General features: G+C 46.5%; 1 protein-coding gene across 1 annotated transcript; it reads left to right on the plus strand.

Moving 5' to 3' along the window:
- The first annotated feature begins 2,871 nt into the window (after window positions 1–2,871).
- LOC103677163 (olfactory receptor 1361-like) lies at window positions 2,872–11,055 on the plus strand. The gene is made up of 2 exons (XM_008706399.2): window positions 2,872–3,028; window positions 9,745–11,055. Exon 2 carries the CDS (start codon window positions 9,746–9,748, stop codon window positions 10,691–10,693), a length of 948 nt encoding a protein of 315 aa, XP_008704621.1. The 5' UTR covers window positions 2,872–3,028; window position 9,745; the 3' UTR covers window positions 10,694–11,055.
- Window positions 11,056–20,113: the final 9,058 nt, after the last annotated feature.

Here is a 20,113-nt window from a genome sequence, read left to right on the forward strand (position 1 = left end):
CATAATACTATTAACTAAAAACTCTTTTTTTTTGGAATTCATCACTTTTTATATGCACTCAATTGCTTTGAAATGCTTTATGAAATTTTGTAGATTCATGCAATTACCACCACAGTCAGGACACAGAACTGTTCTGTCATCCCAGAGAAACTCCCCCGTGCCTCCCTTTTGTAGTCAATACTCCCCTCCCTAACGCTTGGCAACTATACTCTGGTCAATAAAACCCCCCTGACTCTGACATCTCAAGAAAGTCATGTATATAATATCATACAGTATGTGACCTTTTGAGATTGGCTTCTTTTACTCACCACAATACCCTTGAGAACCATCCAGATTGTCACTTGTATCCATAGTCCATTCCTGGGGCACCTGTGTGGCTCAGTCCCTTAAGCATCTGCCTTCCGGCTGAGGTCGTGATCCAGGAATCCTGGGATTGAGCCCTGCATCTGACTCCCTGCTCAGTGGGGGAGCCTGCTTCTCCCTCTCCCTCTGCTGCTCCCCCTGCTTGTGAGCTCTCTCTCTCAAATGAATAAATAAAATCTTTTTTTAAAAAAGTGATTCTTGTAAGGAAAGATTTCTGCTGTCACTAGGTCTCCCAAAGTATTTGTGTCTATAGGTAAGTGTTTGCATTTCAAATAAACTCTGAAAATAGCAAGAGAGTGAAGTCTGACCTCAGAAACCAGGCATTGCTTAGAATGAGTCATAGACTATCTTAAAAATACTGGAAATATTAGTATTTTTCTTCTTAAAACAATTTTATGAGACTGCACGTGGACCCCAATGCCAACCAGAAAATGCTGCTGGCGTCACTTCCACCCCTAAAAGGAGCTCTGTGTCAGCCCCGTTGTGACCGGGAAAGACAATGACAAAGAAAACAGTTGTGATTGGAAATAGTCAAACATTTTTCAATTGCCAAAAAGCCCACGTGATAAGGGTTTCTTTTCTTTTCTTTCTTTCTTTTTTTTTTTTTTTTAAGATCTGTTTATTTATTTTGGAGAGAGGGAGAGAGACAGAGAGGCAGCCAACATGAGATGGGGGTGGGGCAGAGGGGGAGAGACTCTTCAAGCGGACTCCCACTGAGCGGCAGACCCCAATGCAGGCCTTGATCCCGGGACCCTGAGATCATGACCTGAGCCGAAACCAAGAGTCTGGTGCTCAATTGACTGAGCCACCCAGGTACCTTGCGACAAGGGTTTCTATCCATAACCTTAGCCATGAACTTGACTCCAGGGTACCTTGAAGTATTAGCTATTGTCAGGGTTACTGTCGGGATGATTTGAAGTAACCCAGAGTTTGTTTCATCCTAAGAGCTTCTCTTTTTAACTTCGATTTGGGAGGAGTGTTTCACAAGCTCCTAGCATTCCACGGTGGTGCAAAAGTTAGTTTTTAAATAAATATTCATACAGCGGGAGTACGTGCCCAGATATATGTTACGAGTAGAGGTGCAAGCTCCCAAGTAGTTAGAACCTGGAAAGATGCTCAAACTGATTCCTCGCGAAAGGAATGCAAGCCAGAGCCACAATGAGATAACGCTTCTCACCGCTGGGTGGCGCTCATGGGAAGGACGGACAGCAAGGTCGGTGAGATGTGGAGAGATCAGGGCCCTGGGGCTCTGCCGTGGTCGGTGGGGGGACACAAAATGGGGGAGCCGCTGCAGAAAACGGCTTGGCAGTTCCTCAGAAGGTTAAACACGGAACTGCTACATGGCTCAGTCATTCTGCACGTAGGGATAATCCCCACGGAACTAAACACAGGGACCCGAGGACAGGCCAGTACGCAGATGGTCACAGCAGCACTATTCACAACAGCCGAAAGGGGGCAGCACCCCAAACGGTCACGGGGAACGGATAAGCGAGACATGGTTCATTCTTAGGACGGAGTAGGGCTCCGTTAACATGGAGTAACATCCATTAGCGGACTACTACTCAGCCATGAAAAGGAATGAGGCTCTGACTGACGCTGCACCGTGGATGAGGGTGAAAATATCGCGTTAAGGGAGAGCAGCCAGACGCAAAGGCCACGCCCTGTAGGATCCCACGCATGTGATGTGTCCAGAACACGTAGGGCCACAGAGACAGAAAGCAGCCTGGTGGTTGCCAGGGCCTGGGGGAGGGGTGGGGAGGGACTGCTCACGGGGCCGGGGTTTCCTTCTGGGGGGATACAAATGTTCTGGAACTAGACGGAGGTGGGGGTTGCACAAAGTCATGAATACGCTGCAGGCCATGGAAATGTTCACTTTGAAATGGTTAGTCCTGTGTCGTGTGAATTTCACCCTCAGGAAGAAATCAAGGTCAGGAGGCGACCGCTCCCGGCGATGCGAAGCCAAGGACCTAGCCCCGTGGTGAGGCAGCCCCAGCAGAGCTGGGGAAAGCTGCTGGGCGCAGGCCCCATGGGGAAGGTCCCCCCGGAAGAGGCCCAGAGCCCCTGCCACCCCCAGCTCAGGGCTAGAGGGAAAAGCCCAGTGCAAGCTGCGGTCGCCCTCCTCCCCAAAGAGGCAGGCCAGCAGGGACAGAGTGTGGAGAGGACAATTTACGGGTGCCTTAACAAGACACGAGGGACTGGGCCAGGGGAGTGGGATGCAGGGGTAAATGGGGCTCCGTCAGGTCCTCCGGCTCCCCCCGTGAGGCCAAAGTCCTGCCACTCCATCACATGTGGCCCACGGTGCTCTCCCAGCAAAAGCTGGCTCACCTTTGACCAGGCATCTCCGCAGCCAGAGGAGACACCTTCCACAGGTGAGCGGGGAGAGAGGGAGGCAGATGGGGTAAGTACGCAGCAAGCAGGGGCTGTGGAGTCTCCACACCGGCCTGCTGGGTGACCTCAGGCAAGTGTCTTTGCCTCTCTGGGCTCAATTCGCTTGTCTGTATACTGAAAACAAAACAAAACAGGAAGTGTGGTGAGAGTGTAAGCCCTGCTCAGAGGTTCCAGCTTCTGGGTCCTCACCGCAGAGCTTGAGGGGCTTTGGAACGAGAGAGACTGCGAGGTGGGTCGTTGGTTGTCCTTCCCAAGCGTCTTCATCCTAGAAATGGAGGTAAGAGAGCCCCTCTTAGAGGGTTAAGTAAGACAAAGCATGTCCAAGTCTTCGCTGTGGTGTCAGGTGCACAGGAGGCGTGGAGAAAACGTTCACTGTTAGCAGCAGGGCCATGGGGAGCCAGTGCAGGCTTCTAAACAAGGGAGAGCTCATTTCACCGTGGTGGTGGCCATGGTGGAGGCTCGGCCAGAAGAAGCAGCCTGGCCCCAAAGAGCCCAGAGAAGGGGCAGGGTGGAAGTTGAAGAGTGACAAGACGAGAACCTGGTGTGGCACCGGGAGGAGAGGAAGAAGAGGCTCAGGTGGAAGCATCGGGATGCAGTGAGGGGTGGAAGGAGACCAGGCTGCCACCCGCATGTCTGGCCCACGTGCCAGCGCTAGGCCTGGGTGCAGAGGAGGAATGGGGTTGGGGGTAGACGGTGAGCTGGGCTTGACACAGGGTCTGTGAGAGCCGGGGTAAGTTAAGCCGAGGTGGGTCGTCTGGAACCTGGGATGGGCCCTCGGGGGTCACAGTGACCTTGGCCAGAGAATGAGGTGGAATCCATCATTTATTTACCGACCCAGATGGATCTCTGTCTCCTATGAGATCCTTGAAGGAAGGTGGGGAACTGTTGTGTGTGTGTGTGTGTGTGTGTGTGTGTGTGTGTGTGTGATATTGCCGGTGTTCAAAAAACCACAGAGCAAGGGCACCTGGGTGGCTCATTCGCTAAGTGTCTCCTTCAACTTGGGTCATGATGGCACTCAGATCAAGCCCCACATCAGGCTCCCTGCTCAGCACGGAGTCAGCTTGCCCCTCTCCCTGTGCCTCACCCGGTGCTTGTGCTCTCTCTCAAATAAATAAATAAAGTATTTTTAAAAAGCATAGATCATACTTCAAGCTGGAGTTCGGCTTGTATTCATCATCCAGATTAAGAGGTGAAACATCCCTTTACATCCCTGCTCTGTTCCCGTACTCCCATACTACCCCTGCCCCGCCCCTCCCTCCCTCTCCCTCCCCCTCCCCTGGCTCTGAGATAGCCCACATCCTACAACTAGTGTGGATCACTCCATACACGTTTGAACCTTTACTGCATGGGACGAATCCACGATCGATCCACGGAACGGTGTTGCATGTTTTCAAACTTGACCTGAGCAGCGTGATTCTGTGCACATCCTTCTATGACTGGTTTTCTTTGGCCCCTGCCTTTGAGATTCACCCAGGTCCGTGAGAGCAGTTCCAGGTGTCTTCCATCCCTGTGACTATAGGAATGTCCACCGAGTAAGAGTGTCCCGATGGAGGTATCTCCCCTCCTGTGGATGAGCACTACTCGTTTCCAAACACCCTTGAACACATCTCACCACGCACCTTCTGGAGAATTCCTCCTGGTGGAATTGCAGGGTTGGGTGGGGCTCCCTGTGTTGGCCATCATCTCAGAATTCCCATCCACTGCTTGGGGAATGCCACACTGAAGATGCTTCGTAGGTGGAAAATGGCTAAGCAAGCACGTGGAACAGGGCACGCTTACTTGCTGGGCAGGGGAGCAGAGAGACAGGGCGGCAGGCACAGGGTCCCAGGGACGCGGCTCCTCTTCAGGTCCAGAGAACGCAGTCCCGGGAGGACAGGGGACACAGCAGCCACTGGGGGCTGAGCTCCGGAGGAGAAAGAAGGATCTGGGTGGATCTTGAAATCTGGAAAGGGGTCCTAAAGGCAGAGAGCTCGAGAAGGAGGAAACAGCAAGTCCTTGAGGATGGGCCAATCTTGGACCCCCCCCGTGTGGCTGGAGGACCGTGACCTGAGTGGACACTGGGGAGGTCCGCAGGGCCTAGACTTTGTGAGGTTTGTGTTTTGTGTGTTTGGTTTGGTTTTAGATTCCGGAAGTGACACCGTGCAGTGTTTGTCTTTTTCCACCTGGCTTGTCTCACTTAGCACGAGGCCCCCCAGGTCCATCTGTGTTGCCACAAATGGCAGAATGTCCTCCTTTTCCATGGCCAAACGATATTCCAGTCGTGTATATGCCACATTTTCTTGCTCCTTCATCCACTGGCAGACACTCGGTTGTTTCCATCACTCAGCTTCTGGGAATAATGCAGCAATGAACGTGGCATTACAGACAGCTCTCAGACATTCTGTTCCCATTTCCTTTTTAGTTTTCTGAGAACTCTCCATACTGTTTTCCACAGTGGCCGCGCCAGGATTTGGGATTGTCCTCTACATATAATGGAGAGAAGGGTGCTAAGTGAAGGACAGGATCTAGTTTACTTTTGTAGAAGCTCCTCCTGCCTGCTTCATGAAGAGGTTATTTTAGGGGCTCAAGTGGAAAGCAGAGCCATGTGGCTATCTGGGGAAAAGAGTGTGCTAAGCAGAGGGAACAGACAGTGCAAAGGCCCTGAGGCAGGAGCATGCCTGGCTTGTTCAAGGGCCGTCCATGACACCAGATTGAGGGAATGGAGAGTAGGAGGTGAGGTGATAAGAGATGAGGAGGGAAAGATGGCGGGAGGGACAGTTCAAGGTGATAGGTGTTAGGTTACTTGCAGCTTCAAAAACGTCAAGATTTTCTCTTAACATCAATACTGTGGTTCAGGGTGCTAAACTTCTCTCTCACTTTCTACTCAACTATTTTTTGAACAAACAGTTTGAATCGGAAGGCAAGTCCTAGCTGTTGTAATCCCGTCTGAGATTTTTATATATTCGGTACCCCCGCATGGGCTGAAGCTGTAGCGATGGTTTAATTTTCCTCTTTTCTGGAAGAACTTGATTTTATTAATATTTGTCCCACAGAGCATCACAGATAAACTTTGATCAACTTCTAGGATTCAATAAATGAATTTACTTTTACTCTTGTCAATGAACAAGAAATTCATCTCATGAAATTTAGTCGTGGACCCAAAATAGTCTCCCAGCCCCTACAGCTGGGGGTCGATGCTCATTTGGTTGGATTTCAGATATCATCCCACGTTTCTTCATTCCTGTAATACCTCACACTTCTGTCTCAGTGGGGTTTTTTTTCCACTTATTTTCATGTGTTCAGTTCTTTGTATATACCAAGTTATCTTCGGCTTTAATAACCCAACTATTGCTTTCCTGTAAAACCAGATAAAGTGTTGATGTCCCTGTTAGAACTGCCTTTATTTTATTTTATTTTATTTTATTTTATTTTATTTTATTTGAAAGAGAGAGAGTGTGTGTGAGCATGAGTGGGGGGGGAGGGTAGAGGGAGACTCTTGTCAATGAACAAGAAATTCATCTCATGAAATTTAGTCGTGGACCCAAAATAGTCTCCCAGCCCCTACAGCTGGGGGTCGATGCTCATTTGGTTGGATTTCAGATATCATCCCACGTTTCTTCATTCCTGTAATACCTCACACTTCTGTCTCAGTGGGGTTTTTTTTCCACTTATTTTCATGTGTTCAGTTCTTTGTATATACCAAGTTATCTTCGGCTTTAATAACCCAACTATTGCTTTCCTGTAAAACCAGATAAAGTGTTGATGTCCCTGTTAGAACTGCCTTTATTTTATTTTATTTTATTTTATTTTATTTTATTTTATTTTATTTTATTTTATTTTATTTTATTTTATTTTATTTTATTTTATTTTATTTTATTTTATTTTATTTTATTTTATTTTATTTTATTTTATTTTATTTTATTTTATTTTATTTTATTTTATTTTATTTTATTTTATTTTATTTTATTTTATTTTATTTTATTTTATTTTATTTTATTTTATTTTATTTTATTTTATTTTATTTTATTTTATTTTATTTTATTTTATTTTATTTTATTTTATTTTATTTTATTTTATTTTATTTTATTTTATTTTATTTTATTTTATTTTATTTTATTTTATTTTATTTGAAAGAGAGAGAGTGTGTGTGAGCATGAGTGGGGGGGGAGGGTAGAGGGAGAAGGAGAAGCAGACTCCCTGCTGAGCAGGGAGCCCCACGTGGGCTTTGATCCAAGGACTCTGAGATCATGACCTGAGACCAAGTCAGATGCTTAACTGACTAAGCCACCCACGTACTCTTAGAATTGCGTTTATTAAAGCCAACTCTTAAAGACTAAAGACAAATCAAATCTAAAAAAATAAAAATGAAAAACTAAAAATAAACCAAAAAATACCCACCTTTATTTTCTAAGTGCTGACTCCTTTCCCACAATTACTACTGAGAAGAATTTACGAGACCCAGAATTATTTCCAGGCTGTCCGTTGCAGCCGCAGCTCCTCAGTTCGTCCATTTGCGTCCATATACACTTCCAATTTTCTCATTTCAGTCCCCAGCCCTTCAGACACATTGATTTATTCTCTCTGTGTTTATTGGATGCACGGTGGCATACATAAAGTTTTAAGAGGCATATTTAAAGTGCTTCGTTATCATTGTATCTTTTTTGAATCATCCAGCAAAAGCTGAACAAAGAGACTTGAACAATACCAAATTAAAACATCCAGAAAGTTCTGCAAGTTTTGCCCAAAACTCTGGACTTAAATTTTATCTGTGAATTTTGCTTTTAAAATAAATTACAGAAGGAACAGCAGTGACACCGATCACGGGTGAGGTTTTCCTTACTTGAGTAACGTTTTGCAAAGCTGTTTTCTCTGTCCAGGAAATGGTTTTGCTACAAGCTAATCCACGAGTCTGAATGGCAGTTGTCATGCCCATATCGATATTATGGTTTTTGATGTTTTATTAATTATTTCGTATCTGAGAACTCTCAATGACTTTTAGCCATACATCAGCGTCTTTTAGAAGGCATATTGCTTTCAAAATGCTATCTGTCTGCTTTACCAACATACTTTGACATACAGCAATTTTTCCGGAAACTTTTTATTGTTCCAATTTTTTTTTTAGCGTGACACTTAATAACAACGTTCTTTTCATCTTTCACCATTGACTATTACAAATCTTCTTTATTTGAGCCCCAGTGAACTGAATATGATTGCCATTCCGAGGAAGTCATCGGGTATCAGCATTTCCAACCTCAGTGAACAGCTTGTAAGCAGTATTTGGATCCAATATTTCCTTCACCTGATACCAGAAACTACCCATGCTTTTAGTGTTAAGTAATTGTTTGCCAAATTATAAATGACTTGTCATATTTTACAGTGAGTCTTACCCAGAAGCACAACTGTTTCAGGTTGCCCTGACTTTGCTAGCATCGATGTGGCTGGAATACAGATCGCAGTGAATAGCATTCCTCCTCTGTTCTCCCCCAAATCCAGCAGAGCACTGTCCATGATATTTAATCGGAGCCTTAAAAAGCCTTTGCAAGCTTTGTTGCCTTTTCATTCTGGATCCTTTCTTTCTTTTTTTTTTTTTTAAGATTTTGTTTTTTATTTATTTGAAGAGACAGAGACAGCCAGCGAGAGAGGGAACAGAAGCAGGGGAAGTGGGAGAAGAGGAAGCAGGCTCATAGCGGAGGAGCCTGATGTGGGGCTCGATCCCATAACGCCAGGATCACACCTTGAGCCGAAGGCAGACGCTTAACGACTGCGCCACCCAGGCGCCCCTAGATCCTTTCTTTTAATGTATTATTATAAACGTGATTTGATCATTCTCCAAACACTGCACACTTCCATGCAAAAATGAGAATGCACAAACGGTGAACACCGAAGTAAATCTTAACTATCTAAAACCAGAGCCAACCTCAGATTCGAGGATGCTGACAGACTGGTACCTCTCCTAGAGAGCAGAGCATTTCTAAGCACACGACCATGCCGCTCACAGTGACAATAGCCAAACTGGCAAAAAGTTTTGCAAATACATCTCAGATGTTGCTGGTGTACTGAAGCTCATTGCAACCTTCAATGACAGTGAACTAGATATACTGAGTTTACCTTATAATTTGTGTTGTTAATTAATTTTACTCTTCTTTGGAAGTACCGTGAGGGTATGTCCCAGCGTGTGCCAATTATTTCCAGATTTTAGCAATGGACAACTGTCCTGGCTCATACTGGCTGCATACTAGCCTTGGAGGGGCAATAGGAGGTCACAGCTGCTCCTGACATGCAAGGACAGGCAATATTTGTGAGGAGTGTTGAGGTCCAGGGAGACAGAGAAAGGGAGCTGAAGCTGGAGGCCTATTGGGCACAAAGAAGGGACTCTCTCAAGGATGGAAGAAGTTCTGGAATCCTGAGTCTAACTTTGGATTCTCCCCAAAGCAGGTTCTGAGTCAAGGGCTTGAGTGCAAATCGTATATTTAAGAGGTAATCCCAGGAGATCCAATGAGCATTTGGGGAAGGGAGGCATGGATGAGCAGATTCCCACTCAGGACAGCTGAGCGGTGATCTTTCTAGGGATCCCCAAGAGAACACACCTCAGAGCTGCCTCACTCAGGAGTGATGAAGCCAGGGAGCCACCCAGCAAGGACAGGTCCTTTGCCGGGTGAAAGTCACTCCTGGGGGTGTTAATGTCCACATTTCCATGTTACCCAGTGTGCCGGCTGAGCTCCCTGCTGTACCCAGGTGATGTCCTGGGTCATAGAGGTGTAGGGGGTGAGGGTGAGAAACAGTCCGCGTGCTTGGCAGCGGTCCATCCATCCTGCAGGTGGGTTGTGGGGAATGAATGGTGTGTCACGGATGGAACAGCAAACAGGTGAGTGGGTGGGGTCCTGTTGCAGGAGAGAGTGGGAAGAATTGAGGAATGTCTGGTCTAATGAGAGGGGATGAGATCAGGGTGCAGGGGAAGGGCTGGCCGTGTCAGGACCCTGGACAACTCTTGGGTGTCCTTTCTGATTGATGCAGGATGGCCACGGAAGGGGCAAATCTCACCTCCGTCTCTGAGTTCCTGCTCCTGGGCCTCTCAGAGAGCCCCAAGCAACAGCAGCTGCTCTTCATACTCTTCCTGACTATGTACCTGGTCACGGGACTGGGGAACCTGCTCATCATCCTGGCTATCGCCACTGACCCCCGACTGCACACCCCCATGTACTTCTTCCTGGCTAACTTGGCCTTTGTGGACATGTGCTTCACCTCCACCACCGTCCCCAAGATGCTGGCCAACCACGTGTCAGGGCACAGAGGGATCCCTTACGCAGGCTGCCTGACCCAGATGTTCTTCTTCATCTGGTTTGCTGGCATCGATAGCTTCCTGCTGACTGCCATGGCCTATGACCGCTATGTGGCCATCTGTCGCCCTCTGCACTATGCCAGGTCTGTGATACCGCAGCTCTGTGGCCTCCTGGTGGCTGCATCCTGGACTGCAGCCTTCGGGAATGCCCTGACCCACACAGTATTACTGACTCGCCTCTCATTCTGCACCCACAACCGGGTGCCCCATTTCTTTTGTGACCTCAGCCCTCTGCTGAAGCTGGCCTGCTCCGACACCTTTCTCAATAATGCAGTGGTGTATACCGTGGGTGCCCTACCCACTGTCACTCCCTTTGTGGGCATCTTGGTCTCCTACACACGCATCTTTGCCACAGTGCTGAGGATCCCTTCCACGAGAGGCAAGCAGAAGGCTTTCTCCACCTGTGGCTCTCATCTGTCTGTGGTGTCCCTGTTCTACGGGACACTCATTGGGGTTTATTTCAGCCCCGCGTCCTCGCACACGGCCCAGAAGGACACAGCCGCTGCCGTGATGTACACCGTGGTCACTCCCATGCTGAACCCCTTCATCTACAGTCTACGCAACAGAGACATGAAGGGGGCCTTGGGGGCCCTCATCAATAGGAAGCCAGTTTTTATTCGGTGACCATAGCACTGGGATGTTGGAGTGACAAATCCAGTGCCCATCTGAAGAGATTTCCCAGCACAGTCCCAAGTTTAGATGTTTCCTTTGTGTCGCTCTTGGTTCTCTATGTATTACTTCCTTCCTCTAACAACTACTTCTTGAACATCTGTGACACCATAAACACACTTTTAAGGGTTGAAGGTCCGGCAGGGAACAAACAAAATCTCTGCCCTGTGGCGCTCACACTGCAGCCTGAGGAACACATCACGGTTGAAAGGAAGTGCTCAGCAAACTAGAGGCACTGGGATACAAGCCCCACTTTGGTTCAGGTTCAGGTTAATCTGCTCTAATAAAAAGACACAAATGCAGAGGTTCAAAAGTCATAAGATTTTGCAGACTGAACTCTTTGTTTTCGGAACTACATGGTTCCATCAAAAACCTTACAGTAGACATCTGGTCTAGTTGTTTCTGGTCAGTTCCATTGCGAGGCCCCAGAGCCAATGTGCTTTTCTAGCCAGAGCTCTTGTGTTTATTGATTTTGCAATATTTGCTTCCTTGAACCACCTAGGTTTTGGTCCCTCTCAGTTAATGGTCATCTGAAACAATAGCCTTGGGTAGGAGGCAAGATCCTTATTGTTATTGCTTTTGAAGGACAGGAAGCTGTTGGCTCTTCTAAGCGTGTGATGTTTCTGGCTCTGAAAAGTGGCCAGATCTTGTCGAGGATCATCTCTTTCTTGTGAATCCTTGCAAAGCAGCAAGAAACAGCCAACTCACAGTGATGTCATAGCTCTTTGCAATGACTTCCAGAAACACAGGCTCAGTGGACATACGATCTACCTTCCAGGTTACCGCCAGGGACGGTATTACCCAATGATGGTTTTTGGCGTAACAAGGGTCTCTAGCTTTCCAGCCTGAGTTTTTTTGTGTCTTTACCAGAAGACCACTCATTTTTCATTGTTGTGATGTCAGCATCTCATTGCTGGTACCAGTCACTGTATTCCTTCCCTGGGGATTCTGAAAAAGCAAAAACAAAAGGAAACACAAACTAACCAACCACAAACGAAGTGACATAGACGGAAATTTGTTATCTCCTGATTCTGGACACCAGAAGTAGAAAATCAAGGTGTTGGCAGGTTGCTTCCATCTGAGGCTGTGAGGGCGAATGTGTCCCGAGCCTCTCTCCTAGCTGGAGGGCACTGGTGCTCCTCTGACCATCCTTTAACTTGCAGATCACCCACCGTCTCTACGTGGCATCCACCTTGTGTGCTTGTCTCTTCCAAACGTCCCCTTTTTAAAAAGAAGGACACAAGTTCTCCTGGATTAGGAGCCCACCCAACGCCAGTATGACATCATCGTAACTGTTACATCTGCAATAGTCCTATTTCCAAATCAGCTCAAATTCGGAAGTACGGGGGATTAGGACTTAAGGTAGGAGTTTGGGGAGAGGATGTAATTCAACGCATTACATTTGCTTAAAAAAAAGGAAAAGAGCTCGAAAGGAATATGGCTTGAGTAAGGTAAGAGTTCATTTTTGTCTCATGTGACAGTGGGTGTTCTAGGTCAGTGGGTGACTCTGCTTTAGACCATTCACAGACCCAAGTTCCCCATGTCTTATTTCTGGCCCATTTCCCGGAAACTCTTATTACAATATTATTACAAAAAAACCTAATCAGAGATTGCAGGGCAGGCAAGCACCGTCCCTCCAAGCACCACACACTTCTCCCATCCCACACTCGACCCCACCTAGCTGCAGGCGAGGCCAGGAAACGTGGTGTAGCTGGCCAGCCCTGTGGCCAGGCTCTGATCTGTTATATAGAAGAGGGGGAGGGTAGATTTTTGTGGAGAGCTAGCAGTCCCCCTCCTGTCCCTCTAGCCACCAATGACATGAAAGCAGGCTTCTGCCCCGCCCAGAGGAACCACCTAAGACCCCTCTCTGAAGGCAGCCTGACGTCCCAGGTCGTGGATGCCTTCAACTCAGTTCAAAATCTCTGGCTGATACAGAGCCTTCTTCAACACGGTGGAATGTTCCCCCGATCCAATAATTTGTCAACTAAACGTCCATGTACCTGGTCCTCCCCTCACCCAATGTACAATGTTAAGACCAGCTGCTCCTCCATAAGAATGATCAGATCTCGTGGGGGCAGGGTTTATTTAGGAAGGCCCTGCTTGTGACGTGGAATGCATTCCTGGGCGAGCTGGGGGAGGCTCCATTGTCTGTAGTTCACTGTGGTGTCTGTTCTACTACCGGCCACCCTGCCCGTTCACCCTCCGTGGCCACAGGCAAAGTGAACACAGAAGGACGTGCCCTTCGCAGGCCCTCTGCCACTGTCATGGATTGATTCCTCAGGAGCAGATTAGTGCAAATCGGTATTGTTTTAAGGCTCAAGCAAGCACAGGCTGGGCTCTTGATTTCCAAGGAATTCTCTAGAACAGTGAGGAGGCTTTTTGCTTTGTCAGTAACCACACCCAAAGCTCTTTCCCAGAGAGAGTTTTTGCATTCCTTGATTTACTCAGGTCTCCCTATCATGTTAATGGCCCCTACTTGAGGTCATTTGAAACAAAGGTCTTGGGTGGGATGGTGTGCTGGTCTCAGCCCACTGATAGTGCTGCCCTGCTAGGAAGGCCTGAGGTCCCCACCCAGCATGTGCTGCTTGTGGGAGTCCCCACACACATTTCCCCACCAAGTCAGTAGTGGGGTGGGACCAGCCCTCCTGGTGCTTATCCTGGGGGCTGTGCAGCAAGGCTGTGGGGAGACAGAGAGAGCACAGGCCTCAGGCTCTGCAGTTACTAGGGTCCATGGATGAGGTGTCTAGGGTTTCAGGGTCCACTCTGTATTGGCTAATTTGAAGCATAAGAGCAGGGCTGCCTGGCTGGCTCAGTCCGTGGAGCATGCAAGTCTTGATCTTGGGGTTGTGAGTTCAAGCCCCATCTTAGGTGTAGAGATTACTAAAACATAAACTTAAATTTTTTTTAAAAATGAAGCATAAGAGCAGGAATTCGGGAGTGGGAAGGGACAGGCGGGGTCACTCAAGAGGTCAGTTACCTAGAATCTCCAGAGCTTTCTAAAAGGGGAACTTGGTGGTGAGGGTGGCCTAATTCCTTATCTGGTTGTCCTGCTAGTAGACCGGTCATACAGATGGCAACACGTTTCTTCAAGATGGATGAATTATTTGGCCGTGAAAAAGCAGGAAACCCTGCCATTTGGGACAACACGGATGGCCAGTGCTAAGTGAAATAAGTCAGGCAGAGAAAGACAAATACTGCTTGATCTCACTTATAAGGGGAATCTAAAACGAAACAAAACAAACAAACAAAAAAAGAAAAAACTCCCAGATTCAGAGGACTGATGGATGGTTGCCAGAGGCTGAGGTGAGTGATAAGGAAAGTGGGTGAAAGGGGTCAGAAGCTACAAACTTCCAGCCATAAAATAAATAAATCATCGGGTGTAGTGTTCAGTGCGGTGACTCTAGTCAACTGTATTATATATTTGAAAGTCGCTGAGAGACTAGATCTTGAAAATTCTCTTCCCAAGAAAAAGGAGAGTGTGTGGTGATAGATCTTCGCTAGACCCACTGTGGTCTCTTGCAACAGATACAGATATTGAATCATTATATTGTACACCTGAAACTAAAAACAAACACCCAAGCAAGCAAACACTACAATCTGAGTTAGGACAAGGGTCAGGAAGCTTCAGTCTATGGGCCAAATGGGGCCCACCACTGTTTGGTAAATAAAGTTGGATTGAAACAGATTTCTTTAAAAAATGGATGTCTTTTGAAAATGGATGCCTCAGTGCTTAAAAGCTTAGGGTCAGCCACTTACCATTCAGAAGGCTATGTCCTCTCACCCCTGTTTCAGAAATCAGGATCATGGGGCTTCTCTAAATCTTCAAGGACTCTCAGCTCTGGAGTTTTCTATCTCTGTGGGCCGACTCTTGTCCCCCCCCTCCCCCGCACCCCCTCCCCGGGAATCCACACCTTTCTTGTAATACTTTGCACAAATTGGCAAAGAGCCACCAACTCACAATGATTTCTTGCTCCTTCTCATCACTTCCTCTAGAGATGCGGGCTTCACAACCACTTGAACCATCTCCCAAGTTCTCAGGGATTATAGTTTTACCTTGGCTTGGACCTAAAGAGGACACCCGGCTTTCTCGCCCGAAACACTGTGTCCTCACAACCCAGCCGCTAAGATAATGCCATCTACGGTCATGGCAGCACCCCACTTCTAAAACAAATTTGTACCTCAAGTTTGCACTAGATGAGGCAAAGGAGTCTTTGATTATTTTAAAAAATAAAAACAATCCCACAGTGTTTATTGTCATCTGGTAATAACATAATGGTAACCAAAACAATATGAAGAAATGTCTTGGAACTATACTCCCAACAAAGGACACCTACAAAAACAAACTGTTGTCTTCTCAACAATTTCTCACTTCACTGATCATTTCTTTTTTAAGTTTTATTTATGTAAGTCAACTCTACACCCAATGTGGGGCTTGAACTCATGACCCCGAGATCAAGAGTCACATGCTTCACCAACCAAGCCAGCCAGTTGTCCCTGATCATTTCATTTGGAGCAAAGTAATATCATCTCCTTTTAGCATGATCCGACCCAGTTGTTCTCTTGACTGCTTTATAGTGAATCTCTTTGCACCATCTAATATAAGGCCCCTATACTCACTGAAACCATTATACAGACCTCTGTCCCAGAACCGGCCTTGAGCCCACAGAGGGCTCCCTCCTCAGTGTGCAGCTTGCTTCTCCCTCCCCCTACTACCCGCCCCCCTGCTTGTGCTCTCACTTGCTCTTTCTCTTGCTGTCTCAAATGAATAAATAAAAAATCTTTTAAAAAAATTAGTCCATTCCTTTTCATTGCTGAGTTGTATTCCGTCGTATGGATGGACCACTGTTTGGGTAGACATTCACCAGTGGAAGGACACTTAGGTTGTTTCCAGCTTCTGGTTATCGCAAATAAAATTGCTGTGAATATTCATATACATAAGCATTTGTTTCTCAAGGGTATAAATATGGCAAGTGCAAGTTTAATTTTGTAAGAACTGTCAAGCCATTTTCCAGAGTGGGCCACACCATTTTGCATCCCCACCAGTAATGTATGGAAGTCTCTGTTGGTGGCACTTGTATTGTCAGTATTTTTATTTTAGCCATTCTGATAGGTGTGTCATGGTATTTCTTTCATGTTTTTTTTTTAAAGATTTTATTTATTTATTTGACAGAGAGAGATAGCCAGCGAGAGAGGGAACACAAGCAGGGGGAGTGGGAGAGGAAGAAGCAGGCTCCCAGCAGAGGAGCCCGATGTGGGGCTCGATCCTAGGACTCTGGGATCACTCCCTGAGCCGAAGGCAGACGCTTAACTACTGAGCCACCCAGGCGCCCCTCTTTCATGGTTTTGATTTGCATTTCCCTAATGGCTGACAGGTGCATCTTTATTATCTGTATATCCACTTTGGCGCAGTGTTGGCGTATGCAATCCTGCTGTCCATTCTGTAATTACTATTGATTTAAAAGTTCTTGGGAGATAAAAATTAATGTACAGGAAGGTTCTGTTTTCTCCCTGCATGCAGGGACGCTCTACAGCGTAACTCCCCAGTGTGGAGCGTGTGTAAGCACCATTCTCATTGCAGTCTGTGTGAATGGTGCCCCCTGCGGTTAGTGTAGTGCATACAACCTGCTCCACTGTCCCTAGCAGCCCTGCCCGATTCTCACTGGAGCACCTTGCCTGCCCCACGTGGACAGTAGCTGATGCTGATCGATTCTCTTGCAGTGGGATGTAGTCCCTCACTTTCTTGGTAACAGGATCCTTACACTCTAGCTCTCAGTCTCCTCTATAGCCAGTTCCTATCTCCACTCTCTCCTAAAATCATGCTTTCTCAAGCCTTAGGGCCTTCACATACACGGTCCCTCAGGTAGGAAAACCACCGTGGACTAATGATTCTTTATACTCTGTTCTCCATGCCAAGTTCAAGCCTTTTTTCTAGGACATTTTTCCTTCACTGCTCATCAGCCCCCAGGACCCTCACTGTGATCCATCTCGAAACGGTGTCTGTGTCCAGCTCTGTGCTCCCAACCCAGACTGAACTTCTCAAGGGCAGAGTCTGGGACTGAGCTTTCTCTGCTACCTCAACACGACTCAACACACGACTGGGCAGAGAGAGCCAGCAGGAGAAGAGGGGACTCTTGTTGAAATAATAAGCATGAGTTTAAAGAGAATTTTGACAGCTAATATTCAGAGTTTTGCAATGGAATCATAGGAATTTTGATTTGGATTAGAAGACTGGACAAGAATAAGTTTATCGTTTCACGCACCTGTTTGGTCCCTTCCTTCCTTCCTTCCTTCCTTCCCTCACTCTTTCATTCATTCATTCAATTATTAGCGAGCAACTACTATGTGCCAAGCCCTGGGCCAGCAGAGAAAAGATGGCATCTTTGCCCCTTATCCAGTTCACGTTTGAATGGAGAAGACCGACAGAAACCCAATAATTGTACAAATAATAAGGTTATGGTTACAACGTGACATGGGTAATGAAGCATCTGATGCTAAGAGCGGGGGTAATGGGAGCCTGAGTTGGGTTAGAGAAATCTTCCCTGAGGAGGTGGTCTTCAACTGAGATAGGAAGGATGAAAGGGAGTGGAGTTGGCCAAAGTAGGGAGGGAAGAGTGATTCAGGCCAAAGGAATAGCAGGTGTGAAGGCAGGAGGCTGGACAGGACATCCCTGGGCACCTGTACTCTCAGAGGTCCCATTCCACCTCATAGCAAACATCGTAACAAGCCACTCACGGTAAATGCATTTCTTCCTCTGTTTAAAACAAAAAAAAGTAGGGGTGCCTGGGTGGCGCAATCGTTAAGCGTCTGCCTTTGGCTCAGGGCGTGATCCCGGCGTTCTGGGATCGAGCCCCACATCAGGCTTCTCTGCTAGGAGCCTGCTACTTCCTCTCCCACTCCCCCTGCCTGTGTTCCCTCTCTCACTGGCTGTCTCTCTCTGTCAAATAAATAAATAAAATCTTTAAAAAATATATTAAAAAAAAGTAGAGAAGATCGCTGTGCTTTTGAAATTATTTAGGTGCTGTGAGAATTATTGCACCATGTACTTATTGTGCACCTACGGGGATTCTTGCAAATGGAGAACATTTAACCTACCGATAACTTTCCAAATGTAATGACATTTTGGAGAAATGCTAAGTTTAACAATGAATGAAGTCGACATCATGCTAGTTTAAGCAGACATTTCCTCCAAGCGTTTATTGATTTTGATTTTTTCAGCCTTGCTTTTATGTTTTCAAACATCAGAGTGCGTGGTTTTCAATATTTTCTTCCAGGTCTTGAACATTTTCAGACTTCTAGAAAACCTTCTGGCGTGGTGATGTACTGGCGCTCCCCAGCGTCCATACTGGGAAACGCACCCTGCAAGGATGCAGGGTCACGCCCATCGTGGGACTGCAGAAGTCAACCCACAAACCACTGATGGCCTCCCAGCTCCCCCGCCCTTCTCTCATAGCTGTCCCCGCCCCATGAAACCCAAACTCCAGCTAGAAGGAAGTGTCCTTCTCCCCGGCAGAAGATTCGGGGTCATCCCTCTCTGCCTTTGCAAATGAAGTTCCCTCTCCATTCTTTTACTTATTTCTACACTAGTTTGATTGACGTATCATTGCTATAGGACAAACAGCACATATTTACAATTTATGATTTGATAAGTTTTGACATGCGTGTATATGTATACTTTTAAAATAATATTTATAATAATAATTTTAAATATATAAATACAAATAATATAAAATTAAAATAATTTCAAATTTACAGAAGAATTGCAAGAATATTACAAAGAATTCTTTCATGTCCTTCTCCTACTTTGAGATTGTTCACCCTTTTTTTCACATTTCTTTTATAGCTCCATCTCTGTATATAAAAGTATTTTTTTCCCCTGAAGCACTTGCAGACATGGTGCTCCTCTACCCCTAAATACCTTACATGCATATCCTAAGAACAAGGGCATTCTCTTATGTAACCACAGCAAATGTATAAAATTCAAGAAATTCATTGCTGACACATTTTATTATGCAATAGCTAGTCCGGATTCCAATGTCTCCCACTGTCCCTGAATGGCTTCCATTTATAGCAGGTTTCTTCTCTGGTCCAGGCTCCAGAAGGTAGAAATGGGATCAGGTGCATCTAGATCCAGTCCAGGATCAAGCATCCATTTCTGGTTATCAGATATGTTTCTTTTGTCTCCTTTCATAAAGGCCAGCCTCTCAGCTTTTCTTGAGCTTTCATGACATTTAAAAATATATTTAATTTTTTATTATACATTTTCCAAATGGATATAAACATTGAGAGAGCTTTGCAACAGACTCCGATATGCCAGGCACCCAGATTCAATGGTTCCCGAAGTTACGACATTGACACATTTGAAGAATCCAGGTGGATTTTTTTATAGAATGTCTCTCAATGTGGGTTTATTGGATGTTTCCTCATGATTAGACTCAAGTTGTATTGTTTGGCAGGAACCACAGACATGGTGTCGGGTCCTCCTTGGAGCATCATTTCAGGAAGCGAGCGATGCTTTTTCTTTTTCCCTCTCTGGGGACCCGGAAGTCTCACGTTCAGGTGTTTCCGGAGAGAGACCAAGGGATGGGGTGCCCTAAGAAAGAGCTAGCAAAGTCTGCTTGGGCAGGTGGTTTTGTGGGCAGAGGGTGTGTGGGCTGCGATGTTCTGGTCCATGTGGAGGGACAGAGTCCCGTTCACTTCTCACATTCCCCTCTCTGCTTCTCTGCGCTGTTGCCTTCCCACTTTCCAGCTGGTTTCCAATGAGTTTCTGCCACTCTGAGTGCCTCAGGAAGGCTCAGAAGGTTAGAGGGAGGTAGAATCAGACAGGTGACTGTTATAATGCCAAAAACTCTCTTGGTAGCATCAGCAGGCGGCTGGGGCTCCAGCAGCCATGGTGGCAGACCTTTGGTTGGTATTGTCCAGACTTGGAAGAAACCCTCTCTGGCCCCACCAATCCCTCTGCCTGCAGCGCATCTCTCTTCCTTTCCCAGTGAGTCTATATGCACAGCCTCCACTTCCTCATTCATTCATCAAACACTTACTGAGCATCTCATTTTGGGATACTTCTAAACTGTGACCAGATGCTCTGATGACCTGTGTAAGCCCCCCCTTACCTGCATCAGAGATGTGAAGAAACAATATCACAGACAGGGGAACCCAGTTGCCACGTGAAAAAATACAAGATGCTCAACCTCACCAATAATGAGGAGCTGGAAGGCACTACGAGATCCCATTTCACTCATCAGAGTAAGTCTGGCAGCAACAAGACTTTCTGAAGATGTAGAATGAAGAAACCCTTATCCACGGCTGGTGGGAGAGCAAACTGGCAAGATGACTTTGGAGAATTACCTGACAATATCTGGAAAGGTTGAAAATGCC

The sequence above is a fragment of the Ursus maritimus genome, unplaced genomic scaffold, assembly GCF_017311325.1.
Source record: "Ursus maritimus isolate PB19 unplaced genomic scaffold, ASM1731132v1 scaffold_14, whole genome shotgun sequence".
NCBI lineage: Eukaryota > Metazoa > Chordata > Mammalia > Carnivora > Ursidae > Ursus > Ursus maritimus.